At 42.5% G+C, this 13,093-nt stretch overlaps 1 protein-coding gene across 2 annotated transcripts in view; it reads right to left on the reverse strand.

Annotated features, from left to right (window-relative positions):
* TNRC6C (trinucleotide repeat containing 6C) overlaps positions 1-13,093 on the reverse strand; it is a 182,251-nt gene that overhangs the window by 144,403 nt on the left and 24,755 nt on the right. For both annotated transcript variants that reach the window (XM_006018326.3, XM_014517267.2), the window contains one exon: positions 8,289-8,310. In XM_006018326.3, the coding sequence (XP_006018388.1) occupies positions 8,289-8,310 (22 nt within the window). The remainder of the gene's footprint in view (positions 1-8,288; positions 8,311-13,093) is intronic.

Consider the following 13,093-nt stretch of genomic DNA (forward strand, 5'->3'; position numbering starts at 1 on the left):
ACCACAGAATAATTCGGAGACAGTGAAGAAGCTCCATGCCAGTACGTCAGTGGTTCTCACCTTAGATCTTTTCTTTTTACTTAGTTGTTTATCACCATCAGTAGCCCAGCTCTCCAAAACCAGAAGAAATATCCCACTTGGTCCAATGCAGCCAGGCTTCTTACCTTCTCCTGGACAAATTCTTTCCTTCAATAATCTCTTTCCAAAACAAACATGATTCATGCCATGCAAATTCTCATGCATACAACTTTAATATCTCTTTTGTGTCAAACTATTTCTCAAAGGCCCTACCTTCTTGAGTGACCTCTAAATTCTTACGTACTTTAAAATCCTCATTGCTCTTAATCTTTTGTACAATTTTGTATTCCATTCTGCTTGTGATTACTTAAAAACAGTACATTGTGTAGTCCAACTTCCAGTCCAAATTTAGAGAATTTTTTTACTTTGTTCCTTTATCTTACTGCATTCACATCACACTATATTCATAATAGTACTTACTGCCATCATAAAATACCAATATACTCACTATGTGACAGTGTTGGCATGATGCTATAGCAGTGATGTTAAAGAGGTGTGAGAGGTAAGGAAGAGGCAAAGTTATCCCAAAAAACACCTTGCCTCTCCCATATATGTCCATTACATACATCTTTAACTTAAGTTCTGAACGTAATATTCATCTCAGTTTCTCACTTCCTCCCAGCTGAATATTCGGGCTGTGCAAAGCTTCGGTTGTTAATTCGATTTGGAGGAGATTCAGCCCGATTTGGCGGCTGAATTTCCAAAATGAATCAGGAAACTCATTAATCTCTCCAAATCAACTCTGAAGCGTTTGATCCAATTTGGAAAGATTTGACGATTCGGACAGAGAGACAGCTTTATATGCGTTTTCTACATACCTCAAGGTACCAGACGGCTTGTGAACACCGAGATGGTGAGACAGATGGAGTGTCCCACAGGAGTGGGGGGAGGGGGTTCCCAGAACCCTCGACGACAGACCCAGAAGTGGACCACAAGTACTTGCAGTCCACTTTGAGGTCTGCCGCTGAGCACTCAAGGACATCCCCGCCCCCCCCCACACACACACTCCTGGCTCAGACTTTTTCTACCTCCCACCTCCAATAAAAGGGATAGTTTTCCCTGTTCTGTCACTCTAAGCGTCTTAGTAGAAACACCACCTAGACTTGATTCCAGAAAGTCAGAACTTGCAAAGGCTGTCCAAGTGCCAGGGGGCAGCACCAAATGAAAAACTCTTACATTAAAGTTACCAAAGATGACAAAGCCGACTACCAAATTGTTGCTGCTGCTACCTTCAACATCACAAAAACTATCATTTGCATCAACTGTATGCACAGATTTTACATGACAAATGATGCAACATCTGGAAATTTAAATGAGTTTCAATCATTTGACATTCTTTAAACAGGTTTCCAGGGCAAGGGTTGACACAGGCCTTCAGTACATTGCTACTGATGACCTTGTTAGTAACAGCAATATGGACAGATTACAAGGCTGGAATCAAAATGAGGAAAGATGACCCAATTGGCAAAGTAAAGCAAATGGGAAGATGAAAGCTAGATTTTTCGATGCCACATATCTTCCACAAACACCACCACTGGCAGATTTCACCATCCTACTTGCTATAGATATAATTTACCTGTGGTATGTTTGGAACTTAAAATAAACTTGCCTATTGTAACTAGTTCAAGAAGCTATGAATAATTGCTGGATCAACAATTACAATTACTTCAGCAGACGCATCCTGCCAAAATTACCTAGTAATGGCCCTCATATCTCAAGCAAAAAAAAAAAAAAAAAAAAAAGCCTTAAATCACATCAAGAAACTGACTTAGACTAGCTAATACTCTCTCAGAATATCAACATATTACTAAGAATATCTACTACTGTGCCTGAAAGTACAGCTACTGGGGAACATACTTTTTCATTTCTGATATAGAAAGGTGATATGCAACAGCAACTATGAACAATCTGAAAGGACTAAGTTGTAATACTTATTCAATACAGGCAGCTAAAAAAGTCAAGAGTCGAACGAGACACACTTTCATCAAGGTATAGACGCACAAAACCAATTCACTTAGTATTACTGCATTGTTCCAATTATAGGTTGACCTATTTTTTCCCTCCAAAACAACTAAGACTCACACTTAGCTTAAGAGTTGACCTCTTATCTTATTTTGTTCAGTGGGGCTCTTGCTCTAGTATTTTTAGTGCATTTAAATCATTTAAGGTCCTTCCTTGATCATTTGATTCTTACAGGTTTTTGCAGCTACAATAGCACTTAAAACCATCTGTAGCTACTGACTTGTATTCAGTGAGAGAAAGCTGTTTTTCCTAAAACTGAACCTGAAAATGTAGGCTCAATTTAAAATGCAAAGTTGACTAAATCAGAAAAATATGGTAATTATATACCAGCCCCATAACCATTGCAAAATCCTAGGTTTACTGTTCAGTGGATGCATAAGAAAGGGGGCGGGTAATTTTTGTTTTGTTTTTTAAACTACAGCATCCAAAATTATTCTGGACAAAGTTTATAGGCAAGAATATGCCTTTGCAGTTGAAATCACCTAGGGCTCTCGTGTTTACAGAGAAGTCAGAAGTACCCAGAGTGGAGAATCAGAGTTCTGTAGCAATTTGTGAACTCAATTCTTCAAATCAAAGAAACTAAAAGCTTGCTGGGAAAGATAGTATTCCACAAGAACTCCTCCACCATCTTGGCCCATTGGCAAAACAGTGACTTTTGGCTCTCTTTTCTGCTGGGATGGTGGCCAGCCATATTCCACAAAGCTGGTGTGAGGCAAAGCTGTGATGGTGGACAGCCATATTCCACAAAGCTGGTGTGAGGCAATGGTGATAGACCGGCCAAAACTAGGAAAGCCAGTCCATGACCCTAGGAGCTACAGGCCCATCTCTTTGCTCTGCATAACCTACAATAATCAAGCCTATCATCAACCTATTCCTCCCCCAAGAACAGGCTGGCTTTAGACCCCATTGTAGCTGCTGTGGGCAAGTACTTGCCATCACTACAAACATCTAGGCTGGTTTTCACCACAAGCTCAAGACCAGGGCCACCTTCACAGATCTTTCCTCGGCCTATGATTACTATGTGGAAAGACAGACTGTCCCTGCTGCTGCCGTCACCATGTGCTAAATTACTCCAGCTGCTGTGGACTTTGATGAGCAACAGAAGGATGAAGGTCTACCTACAAGCCAAGGTCAGCGCTCCAAGAATATTCAACAATGGCCTCCCACAGGGTAGTGTTCTGGCATGGATGCTTTTTAACATCCACATAAGTGATATGTCCTACTCAAATTACTGTGGAAATTTATCATTGGCGTAGATATCACTTTGCCCACACAGGCAAAACCTTTTCAAGATATTGAAGCCACACTGAACTCTGATTTATCAATAATGGCTGAATACTTCCATATCGTCTGAGCCTCTGCCCAACGAACCCGGGGACTTCGATTTTTCCCCAACAACTGGAGACCATGATCAAATGCAACCAAGTCCATCATCTCCACATTCCATCTCAACAAATCCCAAGGCACATAACACCCTCAATGACACCTTTGGCGTAGAGTAAGTGTTTCACGACCTGACTCTTACCTTGTGGAGACCCTTGACCACTCCCCTAACTTGTCATCATCACTTCTGAAAGACTGCCATAAAAACAAAGGCACAAGTGAACATCATCCAAAAGCTCACCAGCACAAGCTGGAGTGCAAAAGCCACCATCCTCCTCACGTCTGCTGTAGCCCTGGTTCTCTCAACAGCCGAGTACTGTGCACCCGTCTGGGTCTCAAGTTAATAATCGAAACTCATTGACACAACTCTACTCAGTAATGAGGACTATTGCTGGAACTCTGATATCAACTAGTGTACTGTAGTGGCTACTAGTAGTTTCAAACATTACTCCTCCCTCGATTCGACGGGATGTAGCAACATACAGAGAAATAATGCGTATCACTTGTAACCTGGACCTTCCCATGCACCAAGACCTTCAAGATCTCCTAACTCACCATATAATTTCATAAAGAATTTTGGACATGAACCAAGCACCTCCTATACCACAATACTGAAGAATCTTGGGAGGAAAGCTGGGGCAGAAAACACTTTCCCAAACAAATACCTAGTCTCTTACCCAACAATGTAACAACTGGACTTCAACCGTCCATGGAGCATGTGGACAATCCTTAACAGGATACGCACCGGACATGGTCGGTGTGGCCACCTGATATACAAGTGGCACCTAAAAACTCTGCCTGGCCGGAACTGTGGAAACCCTGACCAAACCATGGAGCACATAACATCCTGCCCCAGATACAAGTTTGTGGGTGATATCCTGGAGTTACACTCACTTTTCAGCAGGGCATTGGTCTGTTTGGAAAATTTGGAATTAAAGGCTTGACAACAGCTCTTGCTCCTAAAGCCATACAATGACAAAAGACTGAGGTCAAGCATTCCTTAAGGACCAAAATGTGTAAGCTAGTAGCTTGCTCTCTAAAGAGCAAAGATTAAAAGGGAAAATGTCGTTTCTCAAAAACAGCAATACAAACTTCATGGTCTGGTCTGTCTCAAAATCAAGCGCACACAGACCTTCCCCCCCTTCAAAACCACCTCTGGCATGTGGTCTCAACTACCAAAAATAAATTAAGGCGCTATACAGTTCTGTATGTGTGTACACACATGCACACAGAGTAAGCTCCTGTTATTTACAAAAGCTTATCTCTGAATTGATCAGGTCTCCAAAGTACCATTCAGCCTTACCTTCTGCCTGACTTTACACTACCATGGCTAACTCTTTACTTTGACAGAGAGAAAAGGAGCCTACTTGCTCACCACACTTTTCTCTTCCTATCAGGTAAAGCAGCTTTATAGAAAGAGCTACAGAATAACTGTCTTTGCATACAACAGTCTGAACCTATTCCCTTACTTGACCTACTCCTATTTATCAGTTTATCAGAGAAATTAAACGAAGGTGTTAATATGGGCTTTTACAAGAGCATCTATAACAAAATGGAAAAAGTTTTTGGAAGTGCCAAAATAAGCAGGTGGTGCTGGCACAGGATGCATCCAATCGGAAATAATGTATGGCAAATACAGGAAGAACTAATCAGCAAGAGTTATTTGGATATATACATTCTAACGTATGGGTTAACTACAGCAATTCAACAATCTCTTCTATTTTCTAAATACAGGATATACAGCTATAATAAATATAAAGTTCTTCTGATACCATAATGATTAATGTCAGTATAAGAACCAAGACAGATTCGTTGATATTTTATGTTGGATTGTTCTAATTTGGGCTGGACCAACCATGCATGCAGTACAAAGGGCCAATATTGGGGGGGGGGAGTGCATGCGCTACATGCAGCATCCCACCAGCCCAGCCCTGTGTATGTTGAATCTGGCATGGGCCAATTCAGACCAGTCCTGGAGCCAGTACACAGAGCTGGTTCAGTGCAGGTGCTGCATGCACTGCGCACCCCAGACTGACCTTGTGCTGTGTGTGGCACCAGGTCCAGCCTGCGCACTCCATACAACACATGCAACCTACACAGTACATGGGGTCAGGTCCAGGGACCCATGAGATAGATCATGCAACTCCACGGGCCTTTTGACACCCCTGTTAACCCATCCTCTTTATCCATATAAAATGTTGTTTTCAAGATCCTCTTCTGTTCCCATCATTCCAACTGTCTTCCATCTACTTCTAAGGGTTCCTGGAATGTATGGCATACAAGCATCTCTTCAGATTCGAGACAGATGCAACGCTGCATCTGTCTAATTCCGTTATCTTGATCACTTCCTTTATTTCGAGGCACCTTTTGTGGCCCACCAAAACCTACTGCTCAGTTGTTCCCTTTCTTTCTCATTTGCTCACCCACATTAATGCTGCCCCAAACTCCTAGAAGACTTATAAAAACTAAAACCCAAAACGGAGTTGGGAAAAAAAAAAAAGTGCATTTCAATATACACGGTCTCAAAACATCAGAATCTTCTAGCTTCCAAGTCCAAGTAACTGTCATTTTATTCAGAATATCCCTCACAAAGTGACTACAATTAATGTTGTGATCAAAAGGAGTCTGTAATCACCAATGTCTCCAGAGGTATCAACGCAAATTCTGCAAAGAGCCTACTGAAGAAAGGTGCCACGGGACAGGGGACTAAGTCTTAATACAAAGTGCATTAGAACTCAAGCTTATGACGAACGTAAAAATTTAAAATATCCCATTCAGGATTATGTCAGGGGTCTTGACAATAGGGACTTGGGAGAACAGCTGGTTCTTTCCCAGCAATGTTAGCCATCTAATGGAGAAAGAGCATCTCATCTAAGGTTCTGGCAGTCACTATCATTGATTAAGTACAGAAAGAGAGCCCCATGGATTGGGTTCAAGATAGAGCTCGCAGCTTCAAAGAGGACACAGGATTCTTCAATGTAAAACCTGCATATGCAGCAACCCAGTCATGCACTCTCGGCTGAAGCAAACACGAACTTAAGTTTAAAATAAATAAAATAAATACATTTTCCAAACCCACTGCACCAATCTTGCATTACTCTGTCAGTCTCCTGAGGCAAGTAATGAGGTACTATCCATGATGCACAAGTGCTTTGCACAACACCAGCAGATAGCTGACACCAACACAATAAACCCAAGAGCCAGACAGAAGATTTACCAAGCATTCAGCAAAACTGTTATTTTCCTATAGACATAAGATCTTTGGATAATGTCCATCTAAAGTGATCTTTCTTCTTTGCAGTGAGTCTTGGCTGAGCATGACAAACTAAAAATTACAGGAGCAGACCAAACACGTTCCTATTTGCAAGAACATGTACATGTGAACAAGTGAACTTCTGAGTTAGTAAGATGAAAGTATACAGACTGATATCAGTGCTGATATTCTGTACACAACAGAAAGCCTGGACCATGGAACAGACATTCCCTTGCAATGACTACCAGTGTTCCTGGCCCAACTGTAAGCAAGTTAAGCTGCTACAGGCTAAAAGGTGGGGGAACCTGGGGGCAGTGGGTCAGGAGTGAGGGTCACTGGGTTGGGACAGGCCATTGATGTTTACAAATGGATCCTGGTACAAAAAAGTTTGAGAACCACTGCTATAGAGAGAATGGGTGCGCTGGAGTCACTACCTGAACTTACTTAAAAAACTTACCAGCCCACGTACTAGCAGCTGAGCTGTGACAGAGCTCACGCCTGGACTGTAACTCAGACAAATCGGACCATACACTTGGGCAACCTGTACACATTGAACGCTGGCCTGCTACTCGTATCCGAGCTAGTTAGTTCAAGACTACCTCAAGGTGTTTCCAACATTAAACTGAAGTCAGAGCAGCAATCAATGTAGAAGACATACCTTAAGCAAGCTGAATAGCCAAGAGCGATTTAAAAGATGCTGCTCCTCCACTGAGGAGCAGTCCTGAAGGCATTAGGGCGGGCAATTATTTTGGGCAGAGGGCTGCTACTGAGTTTTGGCAAGTCATTGAGGGCCACATGACAGGCAGCCAGGGGCAGATAAATATTAATTTTCTAAATTTTTTAGGGGCCCTGTGGGCCAGATAGAACAGCCTGGCCACATTTTGCCCATCCGTGCATTAAACTAGAAGGCTCTAAATGTAGCAGGTGGGGGTCCTAGCTTGTGAGCATATCAGTAAGAAATCAGCTCTTTGTGCTAAACTCTTCCAAGAAATCTTGGAAGTTCGTTCATCAGGGAGGTACAATACCCGAAGTGCTGAATTCTACAAAAATTATATTCTTAGAAGAAAAAAATGTACATCTTTCAAAGCAACTGAGATGATACACCTAGGAACTGACTTTAAAGCACTTTTCCTAGTTAATGTCTTATGACAGGTGAGAGATTTAAAATTACACGAATGCATTTTAATTAAAGAAATAACCTCTAGAAATTAGAAAGAAAGTGATATCTACCTCAACATAAGCACATCTTGTTATATTGTTTTAAATGAGTTTAATGTTGGAATTTTGTTTGATAATGGTAAAAACTGAAGCACAGGATAGATGCATTTAAATAGTGGAACAGTAACATCTCCCCTCCCCCCCCACAATCATCTAGCAGCAGCACTACTAAAAGTGTACTTCCCTCCACCCTGCAGGAAAAAAAACATCTGCAGAAAAACACTATAAAAATCTTCTAGTCCCAGTACTGAATTTATGCATGTTAATAAAGTCAGAAGTGCATTCTAGATACAAATATCAAATAGTTAATGGCAAAATAACAGTTATTAATTACCTTTGGTTTTTTGTTCAGCAGCCTGAAAAAGAAAAACAAAAGAAATCAATCAATCAGAGATATTGGTTAGCATCAGCTTTTACTCAAGTTATATCCAGGAAATGAAACCACAGTCCTGCCCCTTAAAATCTACCGTCTGACAAAGAAAACCCCTGAATACCAAGATCCTGCTAAAGTTGAAACCTGATGATACCTTATTAGAACCACAGTTCATAGTTGTCAAATGTGATTCTTGCTTACTTTAAAACGAACCCTATTCAGTAGGGCTGTGCGAAGCTTTGGGTGGTGATTCGATTTGGTCCAACTCAGTGGCCGAATCCGAATTGAATCAGGGGACCAAGTAAAAGGTCCGAATCAATTCAAAGCTCTCCGAATCTTCAGAAAAAGTTTCGAAGAGCTTTGATGATTCAGACAGGCCCCCCGGGGCCTGACCCCGACCTGCTCCCCCTGTGCCCCCCCCATGGATGCCCTGCCCACCCCAGCTTCCAGTGCTTTAAAAAAATAGCCTCTACTCACTGAGTGCTGCCAGGCAGGGGGGCAATGCCCGCTACCCCCCACTACATGGGAGGCTGTCATGAGCCCCCCCAGCCCCACCCAAAGCCAACTCTGGCCCTTTAAGGAAAAAAAAAAAAAGTAAACCCCTGGGACTCTACTCCTGCAGCGGCCTCAGGGCTTCAGGGGGCTTGTGCAGAGCCCAGCATGGACTGCCCCCCCGCCGGCAGACCCAGCGAGTCCAGGCTTTTTCCTCGGCTTCCCCCCCAAAGCGCTGGAACCACAGCAGGCGGGGCAAGTCAGGGAGATTGTGTAGAGCCCCCCCCATGCAGTGTGGGACAATGGGGACTGCCCCCCTGCCCAGCAGCACCCAGTGAGTGGGGGGGAGGTTTCTCTCCCCCAAAGTGCCAGAAGCTGAGGTGGGCAGGATAGCCATTGCTGGAGCTGGGAGAGTGGGCAGGGAACGGGCCTGGCTGATTTGAAACCAGAAAAATTGGCCAAAACGACTCAGGACAGCAATTCGAAACACTGAATCATCAAATCAGCCGAATCCGAAGCAAATACTAGCCACTTCACACAGGCCTACTATTTAGCTATGCTGCCAATGATTTAAAATCTAATATATAAAACAAAGCTAGTAATAATGACAAACTACATTTAGAATAAATTCTGAATACTATTAACTCAAAAATATCCACATAATTATCCATGGCAAAGCCTATAAAACATACAGGAGAATATGCTGCATTTATTATGCTCCTATAGCACAATAAAACTCCATACAAAAAAAAAACTTCTACAGTATGGGACTTAAAAAGGGGGTTTTTTTGTTTTTGTTTGGGGGGGGGGGTGAGGGAGGATGCTTGTGAGTAGCTAACTTATTTACCTCATGTCTTTGGACTGAAGTGAATCAATCTTTTGAAAATTGTGTTTTCAGAGATGACTATATGGAACCAAGTAGTTTCTTCAAAGTAGCTTTGCCACATTCTGAAACATTACTACACTAAAGCACAGAAGTGTTCAAGGGAGCACGTGATAGTGCTTATGTACATATTTATATAACCACATACGCAGTAATTAAATCCTTTTCATAGACCAAAGTACTAAGTGATGACTATGATTTAACTTGTACCTTAGAGAGCACAATGCAAGGGAGGCAATCAAAGCCACTCCATCAGAATTACTTCCAGCATTCCAAACCTCTGAACTACCTTCAAAAACACCATTTAAAACATAGCATGCAATGGCTTTAAAAACCCCACTTTGGGTCAATGGCCAGCTGTACTCGGTCCCAAAAGTACAACCATTTAGGGTACGATTTAAAGAAGCAACAAGTTTAAAAGCTGCAATCCAATGGGAGTGCTAGGTAGGTACCCTTTTCTTCAATAAGATGGCACTTGTTTCAAGAAAGTAGCACAAATCCCAGAGCTTTAACACTACAATATGATCTACAAACAAGCTAGTTTAGAGGTTTTTAAAATGAAGTCTCTCCTTTCACAGTCAATTAAGTTCAACTCATAGCACTTAAATATCCTGGCTTTGCAGGTACACATGCAAAAAACAAAAAACCATTTTCCCCTGTAAAATGACAACATTTTTCATAGCATGCGATGGCAAAAGAAAAGTTATAGGCAATGCTTTGGGATGATCAGTTCAGGGAATAAGGCTACCAGGAACGCATGCCAAAACTCATTCCACCGTATAATATGTGCAACTTCTTGACAAAAGGAGATTGTAGCAGTCCCTGTATTTAGGTTGCCAACACTTCCTATCATAAGATTCTTACAACCTTTTTAGAGATTGCACCCCCTTTGTAACACTTAAATAGTTTAACTGTTTGAAATTTAATAAGAAGTGTCAAGGGACAGATAAATATATTTCTGTTGCCTCGCAATTCTTTTTTGAATTGTCTGGTAATGCTGAAATTCTCTAGTTTTCCTTTAGTTGTTTCCATTTCTCAGGATAAATGTTGGCAGCATCCAAAAATAGTAAATTAATATGAACACTCTGAACTTAAAACAAGCCAAAGCTGTAGCCAAAAAAGCAGCTGAAAACGCTTTACTGGGAAAACAGAACCTCTTTGGGAGGATAAGCTAGAATCTCCTTGAAGATACTACCAATTTCAGATCCAGCACACCATCCCAGGAGTTCACTCCTCTACCCAGGATTATAGCATTCTCCAGCTCTTGAAGCCAGCTAAAGCCATTAATCCTGTACTTCAAGCTGTGCTGAAGTTTCAGGATTCAAACTCTTGTACTGATGTATTAAAGGGGTTGTAACTGCTGCAAATTCATTTCTATCCCCCCCACCCTTCAAAACACTGGGAATTATATAGGGGTGCACTGATGAAGACTTCCTTGGCCAATACTGATAGCCAATTATTCATCAGGCATGTTGGCCAATACCAGTCCAATAACCGATTCACAGAAATGAAGCTGGGCAGGATGGAGAGCAGCGCCCTGCAGGTAAGTCTGTGGAGGGGAGGGGGGAGATTGAGGCCCCCATGGTGAGGGAGTGGGCTGGAGCTGCAGGCAGCTCATCCATTAAGATCAGTGTCCTGGTGCTTAAAAATGGCAGCGGGGGTGTTTGAACTAAAGCTCATCGAATGAGCTTTAGTTCAAGTGCCACATCCAAGCAGGGTGGGAGCTGAGGTGGGCTGCCCAATGTGAGCTCAGGGCTCTTTGCTCTGCTGCCTTTGCCCTGGGAGCCACACACTGGCTGCGCCATGTCCCCTGCCCGTCCAACAACTGGAGGCATAGCTCACCGCCACCACTGCTACCAGATGGTGCGCAGCCAGCACAATGGTCCCAAGGCAAAGGAAGCAGGGTGAAGAGCCCTGAACCCACAGTGGGCAGCACAACTCAGCCCTCACCCTGCTCAAAAGCATCTTAGTGCTTAAAAAATGATGGCAGGGGTGCTTGAACTCATTCAATAAGCTTTAGTTCAAGTGCCCCACCACCATTTTTAAAGCATTGGGACGCTGATCCCCTGGATGAGCCGCCTGCATCTCCATCCTGCTCCCCTGAGGTTCCATTCACAACCCTGCCACAGCTCCAGCCCCTGACCAGGTCCCTGTCCCTCACTGTGGGGGCCTCAATCTGCCCCTGCCTCCCCCCACCAGACTTACCTGAAGGGTGCTGCTCTCCACACTGCCCAGCTGCATTCCTAGCCACATTATGCATGCAGCTGCGCACAAGAACGTGGTGTCCAGGGGCCCCGGACAGAAGGCATATTATGTTTGTCAGTACATTATCAGCTACATCGGCCAAAAAAGGCTGATGTTAATTTTCCTTTTAACTGGTGCCAAATTGAATATGGCGCCAATATATGGGTGCACCTCTAAAATTATATTACATGCTTTATTTTAAAACTGTTATGAAATCAAGCATTCAAAAAAATTAAGTTGTTTGTACCACCTTAAACCTGCCTTTCTCTGCACGTTACATTACAGTAATTTTTAGTTAAATGGCAACGTGCAATTTCCCACCCCCAATTGTCCCACATCAACCAAAGTACAGAATAATCAGTGCTTGAAACCTAACTCACAGTTATATTGTGAATGAGGATGTTTGTAGGACTACTGCCTAATTGTTCTACAAGTTAGAACATGGTGTGAAGAAAGAAGCAGAGAACAGAAGGGAGAAAATAGTTTTCTGTTTAAGGCAGGTTAGTTTCTACCGGGGGGGGGCAGGAAATCAAATCTGTCCCTACCTCTGCCACACCAGATGTGATCCTAACCAAGTCATAAGCCAAAATGTTATCAGCTGTCCATGAATTGTGCATTCCTCATTTTTCAAGTGCCCAACTCTACCCACATAGGGCTACCAATGTGGAAATACTGAGCACTTTACAGCTTAAATTCATTGGTTTCCTCAATACCTTTTGTACTAAAGGCAAAACAGCCCAAAGGAATCAGAGGCATAGGAGTCCAAAAAATTTAAAACTCTTAATTCCAATCCTAACACTCAATAATTTATGTTGCCTCATACAAGTCGTTTGTCTTAAATTTTACATGTGCAAAATTGGGATGAAACACCATCTCTTGCAGGAGAGAATGTATTCACATTTTTAAAGTTCAAATACTATGCCGAGTCATTTGGGAAAGACCACAAGGAAATTAATTCAAAACTAACTAAAGGCTATAGATGGCACTACAGTTTAAGGCAGGAGATACCACTTGAATAACGAGAATAAAAATATTCAACAGATGCCACATTCTATAAGCACCACCCATCTTTTTTTACAGCAAAGGTATGAGTTTTTTGGGAAAAAGACAACTTACTTCCATTATCATACGTTATGGAATCAGCAGG

Source organism: Alligator sinensis, unplaced genomic scaffold (assembly GCF_000455745.1).
Source record: "Alligator sinensis unplaced genomic scaffold, ASM45574v1 scaffold400_1, whole genome shotgun sequence".
Classification (NCBI taxonomy): Eukaryota; Metazoa; Chordata; order Crocodylia; family Alligatoridae; genus Alligator; species Alligator sinensis.